The following is a 19,370-nucleotide window of genomic DNA, read 5'->3' on the forward strand; positions in this document are numbered from 1 at the left end:
TAACGAAAAGAACATAGCAATGTAAGAAACGTGCTTTCACAGAACAAACGTTCGCGCTGTATGCCGATCGGCGGTGTTCATCGCGTGAATGCAAGCAGCGGACTTTGCGATAGTAAAACATTATTTCATGAGCATTTTTTGCATAAAACAATGGAACTAATTCGGGTTTTGTGTTCAATGTATTTCTTGTGCAGCCGCGCTACACATAAAAAAAAAAAATTGGCGTTTTTTTTTTTTTGTGTGTGTTCATTTATTGAGACATGGCCCACCCCATTGATTTTATGGATTTCAGGCGGCAGGGGTGTGGGCGATGCCTCGGGATATTACGGTAGTGCCTTTTTATTGCATGAACAATCCCAGTCAACTTGACTGGAGCAAATGCTAGGCCTATTGTCTGATCTTGTCAAATGTGTTTGGGACTGCCCTTAATAGAGACTGTTATGAAGATAGCTGTTCTCTCGCAGATCTCAAGGTCACAAAGAGAGCTTTCACAATTGTTAATTTTCTTTATGAGGACCATATATGTGAACTTGTTTTAGGTGAAACGTGTGTTCCAACTAGAGCTGGGGCATTGATTAAAATTTTTAATACAATTATTTACCTTTTAATTGGTTAATTGTTTTGGTTGAATTTCAGGCATAATATTGCAAAAAGGGCTGAGCTGTACTTCTTGCCATTGCTGATTTGTTTTATTACGCAATAAACAGTGCAATGTTCATTATCAGTTTGCAATCAACTTGGAAGTTATTACTCTAGCTGCAGAGGCGAAGCAGTTTGTTAATATTTTCCTGCAGGAACGAGCTCCTTCGCTAACAACAGACACTCGCATGGCATTGAAGTGAAGAGGACTGAAAAACTTCTGCACTTACTTTAGGTTGCAAACCTAGCCCCTAAAATTTGCCATTCATACAGATGTGCTTATCCACATCTGTGCAGTGCGGAATACTGAAGCAAGTAAAATTAGCGCAAGGTATGGCGTGCCTCTTCGTTTTGCTCAAGAAGGCACCTGTCAATTTTTAAATCTAGTGCTGATCATGTATCCGTAGCCCAACCGATTGCACATGAGGATACTGCTAAAAGAATGAAGGACATCTGACTGATTGCTTTCCCTGAATTCCTAAGTAACGAAAATAAAAGAAAGCTTACTTTATGCATCTGATCCCCTCAGATTCACTTCCCACCGTCGCTGCGTGCTTTTCTAGCTATCGTGGGTTCTGCAGTCGTTTAAAGGTACCTGTGATATTCTTCAAAGGTAGGGCTGGCATTCGGTTGTCCACGCGTATTGCGGTGCCGTGCGGCACAAATAACTGCGTGCTGCTCTTTTTCTTCATCGGGCCTGCTCACTTGCTTGGGTAGCTTGGGCCTGGTGGCACATGGGGAGTAGTCTCTTGCTATTTTGAGGGAGACTAATCTGTGGAATGTCCAGAATTGGCCTCGTGAATGTTTGTTCACTAGTCTTGTAGCCGCCCAGGCTTTCACTGAAGGACGCGACGCGCGACTGTCCCATTGTTGTAACTGTCGGCTTTGGGAGGGACAACAACTTTGCTGGAACAAACACGGTGACTTTAAGTACCTAAAATCCCTAACCAAAATCACTTGACTTCGGTGAAATCCAGGACTTGAGTATAGTCTGGTAGTTTTCTTTCGTCCCAGCCCCGGTTTTTCATAGGATTAATGTTTTTTTCTGTCTGAGTGCTTCCCACAGACGAATAGGCTGGTGTTCGTGTTTTGAAAAATGGCACTATCAGAAAGAAAAGGAAAAGTTAAATGTTTACTTTCTTTTTGTTTGTTTGAATTGAACCGGTTAGAAAATTTATTGTAGTTAAAGCATCAGTTGATTAATTGGAGGATTAATCGATCCATTGCCCAGCCCTGGTTTTAACCTGTCTTTACCTCATTGCACCCCTTTACTATAGCTATAGTCAATGACAGGGTGAGAATGCATTGAACGCTTTACCTCAAGCGCGAGCTTTCTTCACTTGATACTTCAGCAGATGTGCAGCCAAACCCTTCAGGAGTTCTCAGGGGTGTCCCCTACTGTTTTCTATTTTAATGAATAATCTGGCTCGCAACATTCCTGTTTTGTTACGTCTTTGTGTGGTTGATATTATGTACACCAAAACAAGATCATTCTCAGACCAAGAAAATCTTCATGCCAGCCTAAATAAAATTGCTGAGTGGCAAATGTACGAGGGGGGACCCAAAAGAAACCGAACTAATTCTTTTTTAAGCAGAGCTTTTGCAGTACCGCGTTTTGCCGCCAGGAGTTGATAGAGCGAACATTGCTGAGTCATTAGGCCTAATTCCGTCCTCGAAGAAGGTTAGGACTAGTTGCGGCTGGGTTTATAGTGACAAGTGTTTCGTGTGGGCGTCGTTTTTGCAATATCTGATTTCTGTGAACAGCGTGCGGCGGTTAAATTCTGTTTTTTGCTCGGAAAAAGTGGAACAGAAACTATTGAACTGTTAAAAACGACGTACAAGGACGATTCCATGGGGAAAACTCAAGTGTTTGAGTGGTTTTCCCGTTTCAAGAATGGCGACATGTCAATTGATGACAAACCTCGTTCCGGTCGTCCTTCCACGGCACGAGCACATGAAAACGTTGAAAAAATTTGTGCAATCATCAACGAAGATCGACGACGGACCATTGACGAAATTGTGGAGCTGTCGGGAGTGAGTTGGAGTTCATTGCAGCGAATTTTGACAGAAGATTTGGGAATGAAAAGGGTGGCTGCCAAATTCGTGCCACGACTGCTGACTGCTGAACAAAAGCAAGGTCGCGTGGAAGCATGCTGTGCTTTGAAAGAAGAGTCCCGAAGTGACCCAAACTTTTTTCAAAAGTTATTACAGGTGACGAAACTTGGGGCTCTGGTTACGATTCTGAATCAAAGCAACAATCAAGCCAGTGGAAGACTTCAGGTTCGCCTCGCCCCAAGAAAGCTCGTCAGGTGAAATCAAACATCAAAACAATGCTGATTAGTTTTTTCGATGTGAAAGGAGTCGTCCATTCAGAGTTTGTTCCGCAGGGTCAGACAGTTAACCAGGCTTTCAACTTGGAGGTTTTGAAAAGATCGCGCAACAGTGTGCGGCGGAAGCGGCCCGATTTGTGGAAGTCGGGTGACTGGTTTTTCCATCATGACAATGCCCCGGCTCACACTGCCTTGTCTGTACGACAATTCTTGACCAAAAATGGTATGACCCTTGTTCCTCACCCCCCATACTCACCCGACCTTGCCCCGTGCGACTTTTATTTGTTTCCTAGAATGAAAAGAGAGATGAAAGGAAAGCGTTTTGCTGACGTTGCTGAGGTGAAAAAGAAAAAAACGACGGAGGCGCTGTCAAGCATCACAAAAGATGAACTTAAACAATGTTTCGACACATAGATTAAAAGATTAGACAAGTGTATTAGGCGCAAGTGGACAGTACTTCGAAGGAGATTGAACGTTTGTACTTAAAATGGGAATAAATAAGTGCAAAAAAATTTAGTTCGGTTTCTTTTGGGTCCCCCCTCGTATTTAAACAACAATAAGTCTGTTTATAGGCACATAATGTGGAAAGCAACAACTTTTTCAACTACAGTGTATGGTTGCTTACTTTCACAGGTTACCTTGCAAATACTCACGAGTCATTATTGCAATCCACAATGAAATTCCTAGATCTATCGTGTTATACCTATCCCATTAAACAAACTTTGGTACTTAACAAAAAGCTATGCATCATTAAATTGGCAGCTTACAAAACTTTTGTCAGGTCACTTCTCGAATATGCCGACAGAGTATGGGGCGGCCTTCACAGTGTCTAATATTAACTTAAGTGAAAGAGTTCAAAGAAAAAGCTCACGTTTTATTTACAACAGGTACCATCATACTGACTATGTGTCTGAACTCTAAGCGAGTGCTGGCCTTCAGCCCTTGGAAGTTCGGCGTTGGATCCCTGGGCTGAAATTTTGAAAATCTTGTTTAATTTACCAAGCAACCATTTTAACTCGGACAAACTAAATATGATTGCCGCTACCCGCCCCTGTGTTGCACCTTGGCGCACAGAACGGAATGGTTCTGTTTAAATTTTCCCTCTTTACAAAATATTATAGGATGGGAATTCTCTGCAAAGTGGCATTTGTGACAATAAAGGACTACGCATCATTTGCATGTGAACTTTCTCATCATCTTTGATAAATGTTCTCTTTTTTGTTTTGTAGATTATGTTGTGAAAATGCCTATGCCCTTATATTTTTCACTGTTATTGTGGGGCCTAGAAGAGTGTTTTCTACAAATGTATACTGATGTTTAGCTCTAGCTCTGTCATACCTGTGCTTTTCTTGCTGCTTACTTTTTTTTTTGTGTTAATTGGCTGTATTAATGGATCATTGTTCCCGGCGCTACAAATTTTGAACCTAAGAGCTGTAGTATTCATTAATAAGGCAACGAGTGAGTGTTTGTTGGAGGCGGAGTTTCTACCACGTTCTTAGTCACGACTCCTGCGAAATCAACGCCACATAGCAGAAACACTGAGAAGCTCCGAAAGGAGGTCCTCCCCCACTGCCTTCTGCTATCGCTGCTCGTTTCCCACACAGACCACATAGCTTCCCGTGCCCGTTTCATAGGGTCACCTAAATCGCGGCTCAGCAGTGCCACAACAAGATGAGGGGTGAACAAAGATGCCAAAACAGCTAGATTGTTAAACATGTTCTTCGAAATGAAAATCAATGCCAACTTGCCACACATGCTCCCATTCGAAGCTCGTATTGAAAACCGCCGACAGGAGTTGGTTTATTAAATATAGATTGGTGCAAGTCTCCTCAGCAAGAGACGAGCAAAAATAAATGCTGAGAACTCTAACTGTGATGCTCGAGGCTTTTTTTTTTTAACACATGTTCTGGAAGGTGATGCCAAGATCAAATAAACATACTTCAGGTTCACAAAATGGCTTGTCACCTCGGTAAGCAGAGGGCTTGGTAAGCGGCACCTTCGTACATTGCCTCCCGAACGTTCTCCACTTTTCGGTTCCTTCCTTGGGGCACGGTGCAAAGGTGGTTGGCGGGACAGTGACACGTCTTGTAGGTGGCATAGAAGTCCCGCGTGATGTGGCCACACGATGCCCCGGCCTTGCATTCGGAGAGCTGCACAATGTGGTTACAAGAAACGACTTCCTGCAACAATTCTGGACTTTACTAATAACTAGGGCTCCGTATTTTTGGTAAATACCGATAAACCACAAAAATCAACCCCTGGTGCCCCATTTTATCAAAATCTAGGAAACCCCCCCCCCCCCCCCCCCCCAATCACAAAAAGAGAGATGAAGAAAGGTAAAAAACGCAGTCAAACTGGTGAATGACATCCATAGTAAACCTGAGACGTAGGAGCAGTGTTGTTCTGTCCCGTTTTTTTTTTTTTGTTTTTTTTATTGATCCTACGTCTCGGGGTTACTATGGATGTACTATCTACATTTTATTTTTTGCCGGTACCGGTAAGTATTTGGGCCACGCACATGGTCCCCCAGAGCTTAGAGAAGCCCAACTCCATGTCGCGTTTGCTTCCACATAAATCCTCTAAATACCGATTTTTTTTTTTTTTTTGTGCCAAATTTGACACTGAAAAACACCGAACCTGTAGGATATCGTAAATATCCCCCCCCCCCCCCCAAAAAAAAAAAAAAAAAAAACGAATCTGACAAGTGAAGAAAAAAGAGCTCTCCTATGGCCACCAGAGAAGAGGGGAAGAAGGGCTCCCCTCTCTCCAGAACCCTTTTTGTCTCCCAGATTTGCCGAAACGTCGCTATTCTTCCCCCAGATTATAGAAGATTGACCCGGCCGTCACTCAAAATTCCTGCAAAAGCAGCTTCCTTCTCTCTCTCTTTCATTTATGGCCAACAGTATGCGATGTGACGTTAGTGCAATTTCGCAAGGGCGTCGCCATCTTGAAAAATTGTCACTTCCAGTATGGGCGAAACCATTCTTTTGCCGTGGCCTTCCCAGTAGAGTACATTCTCGTTTTGTCACCCCTTAATTTTTTTTTTTTTTTTTTTTTGGGGGGGGGGGGGGGGGATGTATTGAACGACAATAGTTTTTGATATAATAAAGGAACCTTTTTCAATAATTTGCTCTAGGTTGCGCGCCACGTAGGAGCGTAATTAAAAAAAAAAATTGTCTGAGCGGCATACGACGCGGCGCAGTGGAGGCCGATCGCTCGGAAGCTGCTAGAAGCTACGTTACGTGCAGCGACGGTCTCACGCTGTTCGGAAAACGCGCGAAAAAAACGTCACCGTTCACGTGACCCGCTCCGGCCAACCTAGAGTCCATCTCTGCTGTGTAAAAAAAAAAATATATATATATATATATAGTCTGCTTCAAACGCCATTGTTTTGGAAATTGCCTTCTCTAAATTTGCGCACGCATCCAATATTTTGAGAACTTTCATAAAGTGTTCAATGCTTTACCAACTTCACGAAAGTGGGAACTCGGCGTTAATTTTTTAATCAGCCGGTTTGCGTCGATCTCCCATGTGTTCTCCCATACACTCTAAAAAAAGTCTGCGTCTACTTTCACGCACAACCCTCGGAGAGCCAATCACCGCAACTTACGGAGGCAGCTCAGCGAATGACGATGTCGAAACATATGTTTACACCAAAAAACGCAGTCTGAGTTGACATTAGGCAATGCAAAACGTCACGCTTGCATTGCTTAATGTCACAACTCAGACTGCGGTTTTTGGTCTAAACATATGTTTCGGCATTGTCATTCGCTGAGCTGCCTTCGTAAGTTGTGATGATTGGCTCTCCGAGTGTTGTGCGGGAAAGCAAACGCACGGGCTTTTTTTTTTTTTTTTTTAGAGCGTAGGGTGGGCGCCTCCTGAAACCTTGAGTACCACGTGACTCGCGCCGTCCCCTAGCTGCTCTATCTGACATGTCGGTAAAACATGCAGATCAAAGGATTGCGTTGCTCTGCTTCTAGGAACTGTATAGTGTTCTGGCTCCTCCCACCTCTTTCCACTCTAGCTGAACGAACGCTGGAGAGGAAACTACCTCCTCTCCTGCGTTTGCTTTGCTAGAGGGGAAAGAGGTGGGAGGAGTTTCCCCTTTTGCTGTACACTGTTTAGTGCTAGCCAAATGCAGTGTTGCGAGATTGGGCTATATATAGCCAAATTGGGCTACATTTTTTTCTAGATGGCGTCAAAATTTCGTGGTTGGCTATAAGGCTATTTTGGGCTATTTCTAAGAATGCGGCGAACTTTTGTCGAACCTCAGGTTCGACGCCTATCTTTAAGGTTCGGCTAGTTAATTTTCGAACTTTTAATGTTTCGAAAAAGAAAAATTGTTTATCTTTTGGCTATTTGAGAGGAGAGAGAGGAAGGAGAAAGGCTTCAAACTTCTAAAAACTTCAGGGTCTTCACAATGCGCAGTGAAGCAATGCTTGCAGAGTTCAAGCGGTCTCCCTACAGCGCAGTGGAGCAGAATTCGGACGCATATGGCTCCGCCCGAACGTACACTGAACTCTCCAAATGCTGCTTTGGTGGTCATTGTGAGAATCCTGAGGCACCCAAGTTTGTAAAAATGAGAAGTCCTTAGTTTCACAGCTCCACAATTGACTACCTTCCAGTCGTTGCCCACCCCAAGAAAGGACAACAAATCAGAAATAGCGTGAACCGGAGTGGGTGACACAAAGAAAAAGAAACAGGTGGGATATTGGTAAGGACCTGCGATATATTGGGGTTCTGGTTTGAAAGTCCCAGTGTTCTGACTTCTGCTTCAGTGTTTTTTTGTTATTTTATTGTATGATCGCACCTCCCAGGCTTCACAATAAAGCTCTCTTTGTGTGTTTTGTACTTCTCAAAACTTACGATGGAAGGGTCAGTGTTATACAAATTTTCATCCTTCCGAAGCTTTTTTTTTTTCTTTCGTTTTTCATAAAATAACATAATGTACACAAAATCTGGTGTATCAGAGGGTTGAAACAGAGATTATTACGTGTACTGTATGATTGTGAGAAATTGTCAATATAAGGCTTAAAAATCGTTATTTTTAGTCTTGGCTATTTTGGGCTATATTGTTTTTGCCGTTTTGGCTATATTTGGGCTATACCTTCCAGTCGTTTGGTGGGGCCATCTGGCAACACTGGCCAAATGGGATAAAATGCGTGGCAAGCTAAGCTGTGAAACCGACTTCCACATTGGGACATGATGTAGGGTGAAACCGCCTGCGGAGGCACAACTGATATTAAAGCCAGTTCGATATAAATAAATTGAATCAAGTGGGAATTCCTTAATACAAGCCAATAGACATATTGCTAAATTACCCAAACGTCAAGGAGAATGCAGAGATTGGTGTCCCACGCGCCACACGCGCTGGCCTCAGCAGTAGTAACTTTTCTGAAGCAAATGCCTAAAACAAATTGCACCTCGCAGGCACTTTCGTCAACGCTGTATTCTGGTTATTTACTTCGAACCTTTTATACTGGGAAGGTGTGCGCGTGTGGCGCGTGGAACACCAATCCCTGCATTCTCCTTGATGCTTGGGTAGGGAATTAAAGAAAACCGGGGCTGGCCAAAAGGGGCAGCCTGGGAAAGACCAGCGGGGGAGGGCCCATCAGTGCCCGACCCCCATCCAACCCCGCGGAGGGCCTACGAGCGTGCACCAGAGTCGGCTTGACGAAACCGCAAGACAACTGCGCCAAGCAGCCCCGCCGCAGTGATGTTTCCTAGGGCTCCTCCACCTAGCAAGCGGGGAGCGAGGGCCCCTCCACCTTGGGTAGGTTCGTGGGGTCACCGCTCTTATATGTCAGCCCCTCCCTCATAGAAGCCCCCCTCCACCCTCTCTCTACGGGAAAGGCTGGGGGGCACCACACCCCTCGGATTTTCCCCCCTTCCTTGAGAGGAGCCCCAGAGCTAGGGCTCCTCCCCCCAGGCCCGGGGGTAGGGGGGTCCACATTGGGACAACAGAAAATGTGGCAATCCATTCCAACCTCTTATTTAACAGCTTAACGTATCCGGAGCTCTCTGCGTGTCTTTTGTGCCATGCCGGCCGCGTAAAAACCGCTTATCGAAAGTCACGTGCCGATTATTACAAGGGCGGAACCACTGCACTAAGGTGGAACAACAGTCATTGTGTAACGTGCAGGTCATTCCATAAGATAGCGAACGTAGGGAGCTCGGCCAACACTAGGAGCCGACGAGACAATCAACCACCGCCGAAAGTGCAACGTCACTGCACCCGCCACATTTTTCTGTGGGTGTTTTTGCCTTCTCATCCAACGAAACCCTCCTCCTCCTCCTCCACCTCCTCCCCCCCCCCCCCCCCCCCCGCCCGCCCTGCTCCGACGTCACTGGGATTTCCACCGGAATAAATATGTATTTTGATCAACCAAACGCACCAAGTGTGCCGTGAAGTTGCGGTTTTAGTTCGCCGCCATTGTACAGGGATTCCACAGCTACCAGCAGAGGACAGTCTATTGCAACTTGCGGAGTAAAACCATAAAGGAAATCTAGGGCCTCGATTGGTCTATTTGAACGTCCCGGTCTTTTGCTGTTTGAGATAAGAAGCCTGTTCTCACCGAGGACGGCGGCGGGGTCGCCCTTTTCGGAGGTGCAGCGCCGCATCGCGGCGTCAGTCTGCGCGGCACATTACAAGGCGACACGATGGGCGCGGCTGCCGATGGATTTCCGTGGTTTTCTCCGTAAGGAAGTAGCTGAGCCGGCCCAGATTGCCGCACCATGTACACATTTCTGGCAAAAGCACGAAATACGCTGCAAGATATGGATCGTCTAAGGCACATTTACCGTATTCTCCGGGCTACAGTCCGCGGACTTATACACGTTTAAAGGCCCGACCACACTAGCGTGAACGGCGCCACCGGGCGGCGCCGCCGGGCGGCACCGCCGTCCGGCGTCCCAACGGGAGGAGTCCACATTTGCCTCCGTTTTGCAGGCGTCACGTGACAGCACTGGTTCTCGCGATCGCGCCTCCCGTCGGATGTCCCGCTCTTTCGTCGTCTGCTCTTCGTTACATTCTTCCGTTCCGCACTCGCTGCCACACGTGGTAGGAATCCATAATGACCTGGTGATCAGCGTGAATGTGATTATCCTAGCCTGTTCGTTGATCTTGCGACGTCGCCGCGCTCTGAAGGGAAGGAGGCGCAGGTTTTGGGTCCGGCCGAGTTGGTTCTACCGAAACACCGCGGGACAGGACAGGTCTGGCGCGCCGCCGGGGCTTTGCTGCCCCGGCGGCGCGCCAGAGATGAAGGCTACTTTCGAAAGTGTCACCAAATCAACACGACATCCGTCACAACACAGACGACATGCAACAAGTGCCACGGAGAAACTCACTTGTAATTCCGAATTCCTCTCCTATAATTTCCCAGCGGTTGTTCTTAGCGTCCTTATCAAGGTAGTCTGGCTGCGTCTTGTCATATAAAAAGGGAAACAGTCGCACAGTTTCAAGGAACCGCTCCGTTGGGGAAGGCATCGGGGGAAAATAGGAAGAGCAGACGACGCGAAACACGTCCTTCGGAACGTGAAAGACGAGCCGAGGACCGGCTTGAGCGTTGCCATGGCATCGCGACGTCACTATCTACGCCACTTCCCATTGGCTCCTCTCTTCTGCGGCGTGCGGCGCCCGGCTTTGAACCGCGCACGGAGCGGTTGACTCTGCGGCGCCGTACGTCGCGCCGTTGAAGCCGAAAACTGGTTTGGGTCGGCAAACGGCAGCGCCGATCGCCGCGCCGCAGGCCTCCGCGACGCCAATGTGGTCGTGCCTTAAGAGTTGAAATTTTAGGCTGTGGCTGTGCCGACTATCGACGCGTGCGGACTATACAGGAATTTTGTTTTTCAAGATCGTTCATTATGACGATGACTTGTCGGATTTTGTGAATGAAAGAGTATGTTAATGATGATTTATGTATGATACAAGCTTCTTTGTGAGCTAAGAAAGCAGACATTTGTCAAGGTGTGCCGTGTATGAGGAGATTTTCGTGTCGACTAAGCACCAGGTACGGACTATGCACGGCGTGCTGACTATCTAGGCAAAAACTTATCCTTTTTCGGCGTAAATTGGCCTCTGCGGATGATACACCAGGTGCGGACTAGAGCCCGAAAAATACGGTACCTTAAAAAAAAAAAAGAAAAGTTTTGAAAAAAAAATTTTTTTCTTTACCGCAAAGCTCTACATCGCCAAACGCTTATTGTCCGCCCAAAAGTAGCGCTAGAGGTCAGAACCAGATGCCAAAGTTTCAACACTAACTGTTATCTTATTCACACGTTATAAGTGATTTTCTAAAATTTTGAGTGAAAAAATGAGGCCCATTTTTTGCCCTTTTTCAGTAACCGCCATAGAGCTCCGCGGCCGACCAGGCGCATTTTTTCAAACGCACACCAGACACCTATTTTTTATAGCTGTGTTTGGAAATTTGTGGTTGCCCTTTGTCCCCCTTTTCAGTGATTTATACCCCCCCCCCCCCCCCCCCTTTTTCTGCACCAACTACATACAAGGCTACATTCCCTTCCAGAGCACTAGCGTGTGGTGTTGTGTGGACATGGCAAAACACTTGCACAGCTGCTGGGTGATTCTGATTGCGCGATGGCCCTTTGAATGATCCTCGTAAATCGGTTTTCTAACAGATCGCGATTTAATTTGGCACAAAAGTGCAATTTATTGTGTGTTTTTTTGCTTTTTTTATATTGACGATTTTACTCGAGTGAAAATAAAGAAAGAACGTGTTCTTTTTTTTTCTTTTTCTATGGCAAAAGCATGGCCCGCGTGAAACCAACAGATGGAATGGTGGGCCACTGTAGCGTTTATGTTTGTCAAAATTAAAATTTCATTTCCTTTCCTTTTTACTGTTTTTCTGTCGTAAAAAAGGCCACATTGGCCCGAATGCTATTTGATGATTTCGCAAAAAAAAAAAAAAAAGACGTACTGTGGCTGTACGTTCGCCCATGCTTGATACGCACAAGTTTGCGCCACCATCTCAAAAAAAAAAAAAAAAAAAGTACCGTTGATATTTTGCCAGTTCCATGTTCGTTCTGTTTTGTGTGCTACTGACCGGTGCACATCTGAAGTATTGCCGTTGCTCGTAGTAGGTGAGGTCGGCCGTGTTGTTGCCATGGGTGCGCCTGTAGTAGACGTCCCGATCTTGAGCGCACTGACAGAGCACGTCTGCGTGGATCTCCTTGGTGCCCTGCCTCTCTGGAGATGGGAACGTCCTGCTGGTCCTCATAATTAGGGACGTCTGGTCGGAGGTGCAGTTGGTTGGTTGCCAGGCCGAGCACATCTGGAAGCAGTGCGGAGCGCAACTTTGTCTGCTTCTAGCACAGGGGTTGCGATGATGCCAGAACGCCGAGCTCTTATTGACGATGATGCAATTAATGCAAAAGTGCAAGCGAGCTGGACAAGAATGACGATAATAGTCCCTGGAGAAGGGGGACAAAGGACAAACACAAATCTCCAAATACAGCTAGGTAGGTCAGGAACGAAGTGGAATCTCCTCCCACCCCTTTCCACTTCAGCGGAGCGAACGGTGGAGAGGAGGTCGCGTCCTGTCCAGCGTCCGCTCTACTAAAGTGGAAAGAGGTGGGCGGAGCTTCCACTTCGTTCTTGACCTGTCACCGGTCAGTAGCGACTGATTGAAAAAAAAAAAAAAATAGTGAGTAGAGAGAGAGTTATAGGGTATAGGGTTGGGGACAAAAAAGGAAAGAAAAAGAGGAAAAAAAAGTTTAAAAAAATTATATGAAATAATACGTATTAAATAGTGAGTAGAGAGAGTTATAGAGTATAGGGTTGGGGACAAAAAAAGGAAAAAAAAACAGAAAAAAAAAGTTTAAAAAAATTATGTGAAATAATACGTATTAAATGATAGAGTATGAGAGAGAAAATGAATTAGTGCTTTCGTGGCCTTATATGCGTCTCCAGACGTTGACCACGGCCCAAGAAGGTGGTGCAGTTCAAGTTTTTCATTTGGTCCTACTCCTAGCTGTATTTTTAACGTCTTTTTTTCAGAATCGTATTTCTTACATACACAATAGATGGTCACTGTCTTCGGGTGAAGAACATGAAGAGCACATTGGTGATTCTTCCTTGCCAATAAAATGTAGGTATTTCTTCGTATATGCGACGTTGAGACGTAGTCGATCAAGTGTTGGCTCTTGAGAGGCCTCGTGGCATGCAAAATTCTAATCTGGGGTCAGTCTGTTTTAGGTACTTGTAGTAATAATGTGGGTCTCTCCATAACGACGTTGTTATTTCACTGCCGATTGTTCGAGTGACGGTATTGGAATCAGTTCTTGAAAATGGAATGAGGACAGTAGCAGCTTCTTTGTGAGCTTCTTGGCTGCGTTGTCTGCACAAATATTTCCAGTAATCCCACAATGTCCTGGCACCCACTGGAGAACTATATTGTGCCCCTTAACCAAACCATTTTGGTGTATCTCCAGGATTGCGTGAATAAGTTGTATATTTGGACTTTTTTTACGGAGGGAAGAAAGAACTAGAAGAGTCGACGACTATCCCCCATTGGTGTGGATTTTGGAGAATAATATGCTGCATGGCTATTCTGATCGCCGCGAGCTCCGCAGCAGTCGAGGACGTCATATGACTTAGTTTTGCTTTAATAGTTGTTTTGGTTGATGGAATATATATACCGATAGATGAGGAGGTTAGAGTGGTAGACCCGTCCGTATAAACATGCACAGATAGTGAATAGGCTCGATATATATATATCCTAGAACTATTTGTGTAATCGCGGCGATTGATGTCTCTGCTTTCTTTCCTATACCTGGAATGTTCGCTATAATTTCTAAAGGGGGATACATCCAAGGCGGAAGTGCCGGATTCTGTGCAGCCTCAAATAAGCTGGGGAGATAGTCTTTCAGGAGAGTAATGATTTTGGAGAAGCTAGAGGAAGGTTTAGATTCAACAGTGTCCTTAAGGGGGTGATTTGTATTGCGAGTGACTTGTCGAAGGTGAGTTCTGATTGTTTCTTGAATTCTTAAAGCTGAAAGCGGAAGTGCCCTAGCCTCAGCGAGTGTGCCGTTCTTCGATGTGCATTTGGGCAGGCCCAAACAAGAGCGCAGTGCTTGTGCCTGGGCACATTCAAGATCTTTCATAACTGTCTTTGAGGCTCCGTTCATAACTGGTAAGGTGTATCGTAAGAGTCCTACGAAAAGAGAGTTATAGAGGGTCATCGTTGCTGAGACGGTACAACCCCACATTGTTCCGCTTATCATTCGGATTATTTGGGTGAAAGAGCTTAATTTATTTTTGAGTCGTTTAATATGAGGGCTCCAAGTGAAAAATCTGTCAACAGTTACTCCTAAAAAGGTGTATTCAGAACATAGGGTATCGGTGTTCCTTCTACATATATGGGATATCTGCTGGTATCCTTTTTTGTAAAAGCAACAGCGGCTGACTTTATGGGAGATATATGTAGCCCACGAGACTTGAGGTATTTTATGACAATGTTAATCGCTTTCTGTAGTCGTGTCCGATTTATGTACATGGACTTGCGAGATACCCAAAGTCAAATGTCATCGGCATATAAAAATATGTGTGCTGTGTCTGGAAGAAGTTTGAGAAGACCAATGAGCGATATATTAAAAAGAATTGGACTAAGAACACCCCCTTGGGGCACCCCTCATTTTACTTCATGGTGTCCAGTGTCACCGTCTTGTTTTGAAATGTAAATTTTTCTTCCCTTAAAGTAGTTTGATGTCCACGTGACTACAGGTCCTTTAAAGCCCATGTTTTTCATGTCAAGAAGTATCGCATTGTGTTCCACTGTATCAAATGCCACTTTGATTTCAATAAAAAGAGCGGTTGTTTTCTTTTTCTGCATTTTCATCTCTTCGATACTAGAAACCAAAGTTAGTACATTGTCCATGCTGCTTTTTCCGCGGCGGAATCCAGACATTTGGGGTGGATATAGGCCCCTGTTCTCAAGATCCCATGCGATCCGCGTAAGCACCATTTTTTCCATTATCTTACCAATGCAGCTTGATAGTGCGATTGGTCGATAGGAATTAATATCAAGAGGTGACTTTCCAGGCTTGAGAATAGGCAGGACACGAGCTACCTTCCATTCATTTGGTATAGTGCCAGATTCCCATGGTGTGTTATGAAAGTCCAGTAAAAGACATCGTGCTCTTTCACCAAGATGAGTTAAGTCACAATAAGCAACTCCGTCTGGCTCTGGAGATGACTTAGTGTTGCATGATGCAAGCGCGATCTCTAACTCTTTTAGTGTAAAGGGGATATTAATTAGCCTACAAGCATGTGTTATTTGATCTGTGATGCTGATATTGGATCTAGAGCTTGACGAGTAACAGGTGATTTTTGCACAATAGTCATCTGTCACGGCGGTTTCTGAGAGTTTTCGACTCAAGGCAATGGATCGGAAGGGATGCAATTGCTGCGGTTTATTACGAAGGCTTTTCATCATTGGCCAAATGCGTGTGAAGAGGCTTTCTGGGATCTAGGCTTGCGCTCTTATTTCTCCATCGTTTCTTTTAGAGCTTGTGTAAATTCCGTTGAACGTGCTTTTGCGCTTGCCGTGATGCTCTCAAGTCTTCAGAATTGCCTGTTTTTCGGGCTCTACGTTCTGCACGACGGCGAATAGCGCGAAGCCGTTTATATTCGCTATCAACAGCAGCCTGCGAATTCGCCATTTTGTACGACTTTGTAGCTTATGATTTTGCGGACGCAATGACGTGTGCGAGGTCTTCAGTAGTAGCGATCTCATGACACGTTGTTTCTAGTTTTTCTTGGAATTTTTCCCAGTTAGTGTAGGATAAACTTGTACCCAGTTTTGCGCAGAAAAATTTGTTTATTGTGATGTAGGTGGGGACGTGATCACTTCCTTGGGTTTCGATGTCGGCAAACCATGATATCTTAATGGCCAGATCGGCAGATGCCAGTGAAATGTCTAGTGGGCTACTCATCGTCACCCCTTTGAAATACGTGGGGCTTCTGTCATTGAGAACCATAAGACTGTACTTGTCGGTCAGATCGACTAATGCTCTTCCTCGAGTATTAGCCTTTTTACCGCCCCACATTGGATGATGGCGGTTTTTTTTTTTTTTTCTCGGGACCGCTATTGTGAGATCAGGTGGATTTACTGTTATTGTGTTCCTACCTGAACGTTGCCGGTAAAATGACGCACATATTGCTAGAGTGGAAAGTATGGAGTGTCGGACTTTTTTTGTTCTTGTTATGCGTGCCATGCAGACAACTTCCTTCTATTTCTTCACCAGAACTACGGTCTGGGGAAACGGAATACCTTAATTGATGAGAGATGTCTCAATAGACCCCTTGCAAAGTGTACAGCGTCTTCCGCGGCGCCGAAAGGAATGCCGGGAGCAGCATTTATAGAACCGGCTGAAGCAGATGACGGAGGCAATCTTGGAGGCGACAGGATACGCAGAAGTGTAACTCCCACCTCTCTCTCTCTCTCTCTCTTTCAGTGTTACGTGGTAGATGCTGCGGAAGTAAGGGCGAGCATATGTGCAGATGCTCCGGCCTCTTGGGATTGTTGGAAGACGTCTACTAAACAGTCGTTCGATCTTCTGGCTGTGCTCGTGTTTTGTTTAAAACCCGAAAGAGACCATGAAGCATTTCCTAACTTTTAGGAACATCTTTTAGAGTTAATTATTCGTGTTTATATTGCAGTAAAATGTGACCAATTGCTTTTCTTTCAGCGCCCTAGCTGTAACAGAAGATAAATAAGGCTAACTGCTCCAACTCGCGGCCAGGACAAGCGGTCTCGGGTTCTCGCTCCTTTTCATGCCGACGATGTTTATCGCAGCCATGCGCCTGGGTTAACAACGCTCGGAGCGCTTGCCATTACCGGAATCGTCGTGTGAACGAGGCTGTAAGAGAGCCAGCAGGATAAGGGTTAAACATTTTCACACACCTTGAGTTGTGTCCTAGAGGTGATGTTGACCGCCCAGGCCGAAGGAGCCGTCTCAAATCCTTCTGGACAGGGCTCCTTGTGCGGGCAACGGCACAATCTTATTTCCAGGGGGCTGAGCCAGTAGCGTCTGTGGACCAGACTGCATACTGAACGGGCAGAAGCGCAGGCCGGCAACTCACGCTCCCAGGTGGCCTGCGTGGGTCGCAACCCGACACCGTGTTTAAGGGAGTACAGCCCGGAACAACGCCATTCCCCTTAACCGCTCACGTTGCAGTTGATTTTCCCCATTGTCTAAATACCCGGAAGGCCCCTTTTATATAATCCCGTCCCGATTAAACCCGATCTTATCACACCCTTCTCATTTGGACTGAAAAGTATTTCACATTCCAACTTTTCATGGAGCATTTCCTAATCAAAAATACCTTCAAAGCGTTGTTGTTGTTTTGTTTTGTTTTCGATGAACGTGACATGGAAGGCAGCGCTGCGATTGCGACTTTATTTTTTCAAGATTCCGTGCATTCACCCCTTTCTCAGTATCAAGCCCGTCGGAAGCTACTTAGTACCCTCGCCAAAGCAAAATTGTGGACGAAGGTGTCCGTCGTTAAGTAAGGATTATTTTGTTTTCGGCGTGCATTTAAAACGAAAAATGCACACGCTGGTCTTTTCGGGATTATATGTACGTTAATGGGCAAGAGGACAATGGTCGAAGGGGAAACATTGTTTTTGGCGACGGTTGGAATGATAAAGGGCGAAATGAAAGTCTGTTTTGAGTCGGGCTGGAACGGGATGGGCACAGCGGGGAGGTTCAAGTGGGAACGGGTTGGTACACCTTTTACGCCCTGACAAGGAGTTAATTTCCAACAGAAATTCGAGGGCACGAGATGAGTCGTGCTATAAGGATAATCTAGGCTACCAGGCACAGGAATGCTTGCATTGAATGGAAGGCCTGTCTGCAAGACAGTTACTATTGAACTGTTTATTACAGTACAGCAGGCAACGGAGGCATGACCTCTTTTGGGTTACCAGCTCGTAGAACTACAGGGCAGAAACGCAGACTGTCAGCTGGGATTCCGCCGATAACGACGATCGTATTTTGGAGTCGCTGCACTGTCCACCTATAGACATCTGTCAAGTAGCGTTCCATATCCACCTTCCGCCAGATTTCCTTGAGGGCAAAGCAGGGCTCGGAACAGAGTTCCGTCCGGCAAATTTCCCGTAAATTTGGAGGCTGGTTCTCGTCTCTGTGTGAAAAAGCCTTGGTGCCATGTTTAGAACTTCCGTGTGACTCTTAAATCGCCGGCGTTATCTGCTGCTGGCCTCTCCAGCTGTACTGACAGCGACAAACTCGTGCGAGAGAATTTGGTATGCTGACTTATTGTTTTTGAACGAGCCTTTTCCCACAGGAATTGTGGGCGCTGTGAATACGCAAAACCCTTTTTTTTTTTATATAAGTGCGAGGCAATTGTGCATTTTCCCAGCCAGCGCAACTGCCTTGAGATTCTATCATTTCGCCGTAGACCACATCATCAGTTGTGATAAACCTGTTGCGTTGTTGTTGTTGTTGTTGTTGTTTTTTTTGCCAGTATTTAACTTTAAACATAATTGATCGCCTCGCGGTTCACGGACTGTAGTATTAAAGTCGACAATCATTAAACGCAGTTGCTAAGACTACCTCTGTTAAAGCGATATTCCAGGCTGGTATGTTGTCGCTTCCCCACACTGCACCCTTATCGCATCCTTTTTACGCCCACAGATAGCAAGCCGGCACAAAGCGATGGTGACATCGCTGTTTCTTTTCGATAAATACTCATTCCCTGTTTCTTTAAGCCCTTTCAATAAATTAAGGGTTATAACTCATAAATGGTGCAGCGCGAAATGGGATGCTGAAAGTGTGCAGCGACGACTACAAGTCTTCAGCACGCACCTTTAACACCCAAAAGGGGTGCATAACAACTTGTTAGTGTGCGCCACAGAGCACAGCCCAACTCTGTATCCTTAATCCTCTTTCAGTTTTTTTTTTTTATTTTTTTTTTCTTGCGTATTGTTACGTAAAGATTAAGTTCGTCTATATAGAGAGAGATTGATATCAAAGAAAAGAGTCCCGAAACAAGGTCGCAAGTTTCGAAGGCAATCGCGCGGGATTCACTCACCCCGTTGCCGTACTCGACAAATCCCAGCGTCACGCCGCAGCAGCACAGTTGTAGCAACGCGAGTCCACCAGCCAGTCTAGCGGCTTTCATCACGTGACTGGGTGCTCCTTCGCCTCGCGATAGGCTGTCTACGTCGCCCCGCTGGACTACCGGTGGCCGAGTAGTCGAACCGAACTCGAACCTGGCGGATCGTGCGCGCAGCTCTCGTGACGTGAGCCCGGCGTCCCAAAACCTCACAAGCGTCAAGAGTGGCCCAGACGAGCGAGGGAGCGAGCGCGTGGCCCGCCCAGAATAGCCTTGTGGTCGCTTTGCATTGTGTTTTGTTCGGG

The 19,370-nt window shown here is 45.8% G+C and overlaps 1 protein-coding gene across 1 annotated transcript; it reads right to left on the minus strand.

Moving 5' to 3' along the window:
* Window positions 1-3,445: 3,445 nt before the first annotated feature.
* Window positions 3,446-19,272, minus strand: LOC115327925. Its single transcript, XM_029988960.4, has 5 exons — window positions 19,042-19,272; window positions 16,892-17,083; window positions 12,032-12,259; window positions 4,935-5,119; window positions 3,446-3,938 (listed from the first exon to the last, which is right to left on the minus strand). The coding sequence occupies exons 1-5, from the start codon at window positions 19,129-19,131 to the stop codon at window positions 3,905-3,907; spliced, it is 729 nt and encodes a 242-aa protein (XP_029844820.1). The 5' UTR covers window positions 19,132-19,272; the 3' UTR covers window positions 3,446-3,904.
* Between the last annotated feature and the right edge of the window lie 98 nt (window positions 19,273-19,370).

The sequence above is a fragment of the Ixodes scapularis genome, unplaced genomic scaffold (genome assembly GCF_016920785.2).
Source record: "Ixodes scapularis isolate PalLabHiFi unplaced genomic scaffold, ASM1692078v2 PGA_scaffold9__187_contigs__length_104089568, whole genome shotgun sequence".
Lineage (NCBI taxonomy): Eukaryota > Metazoa > Arthropoda > Arachnida > Ixodida > Ixodidae > Ixodes > Ixodes scapularis.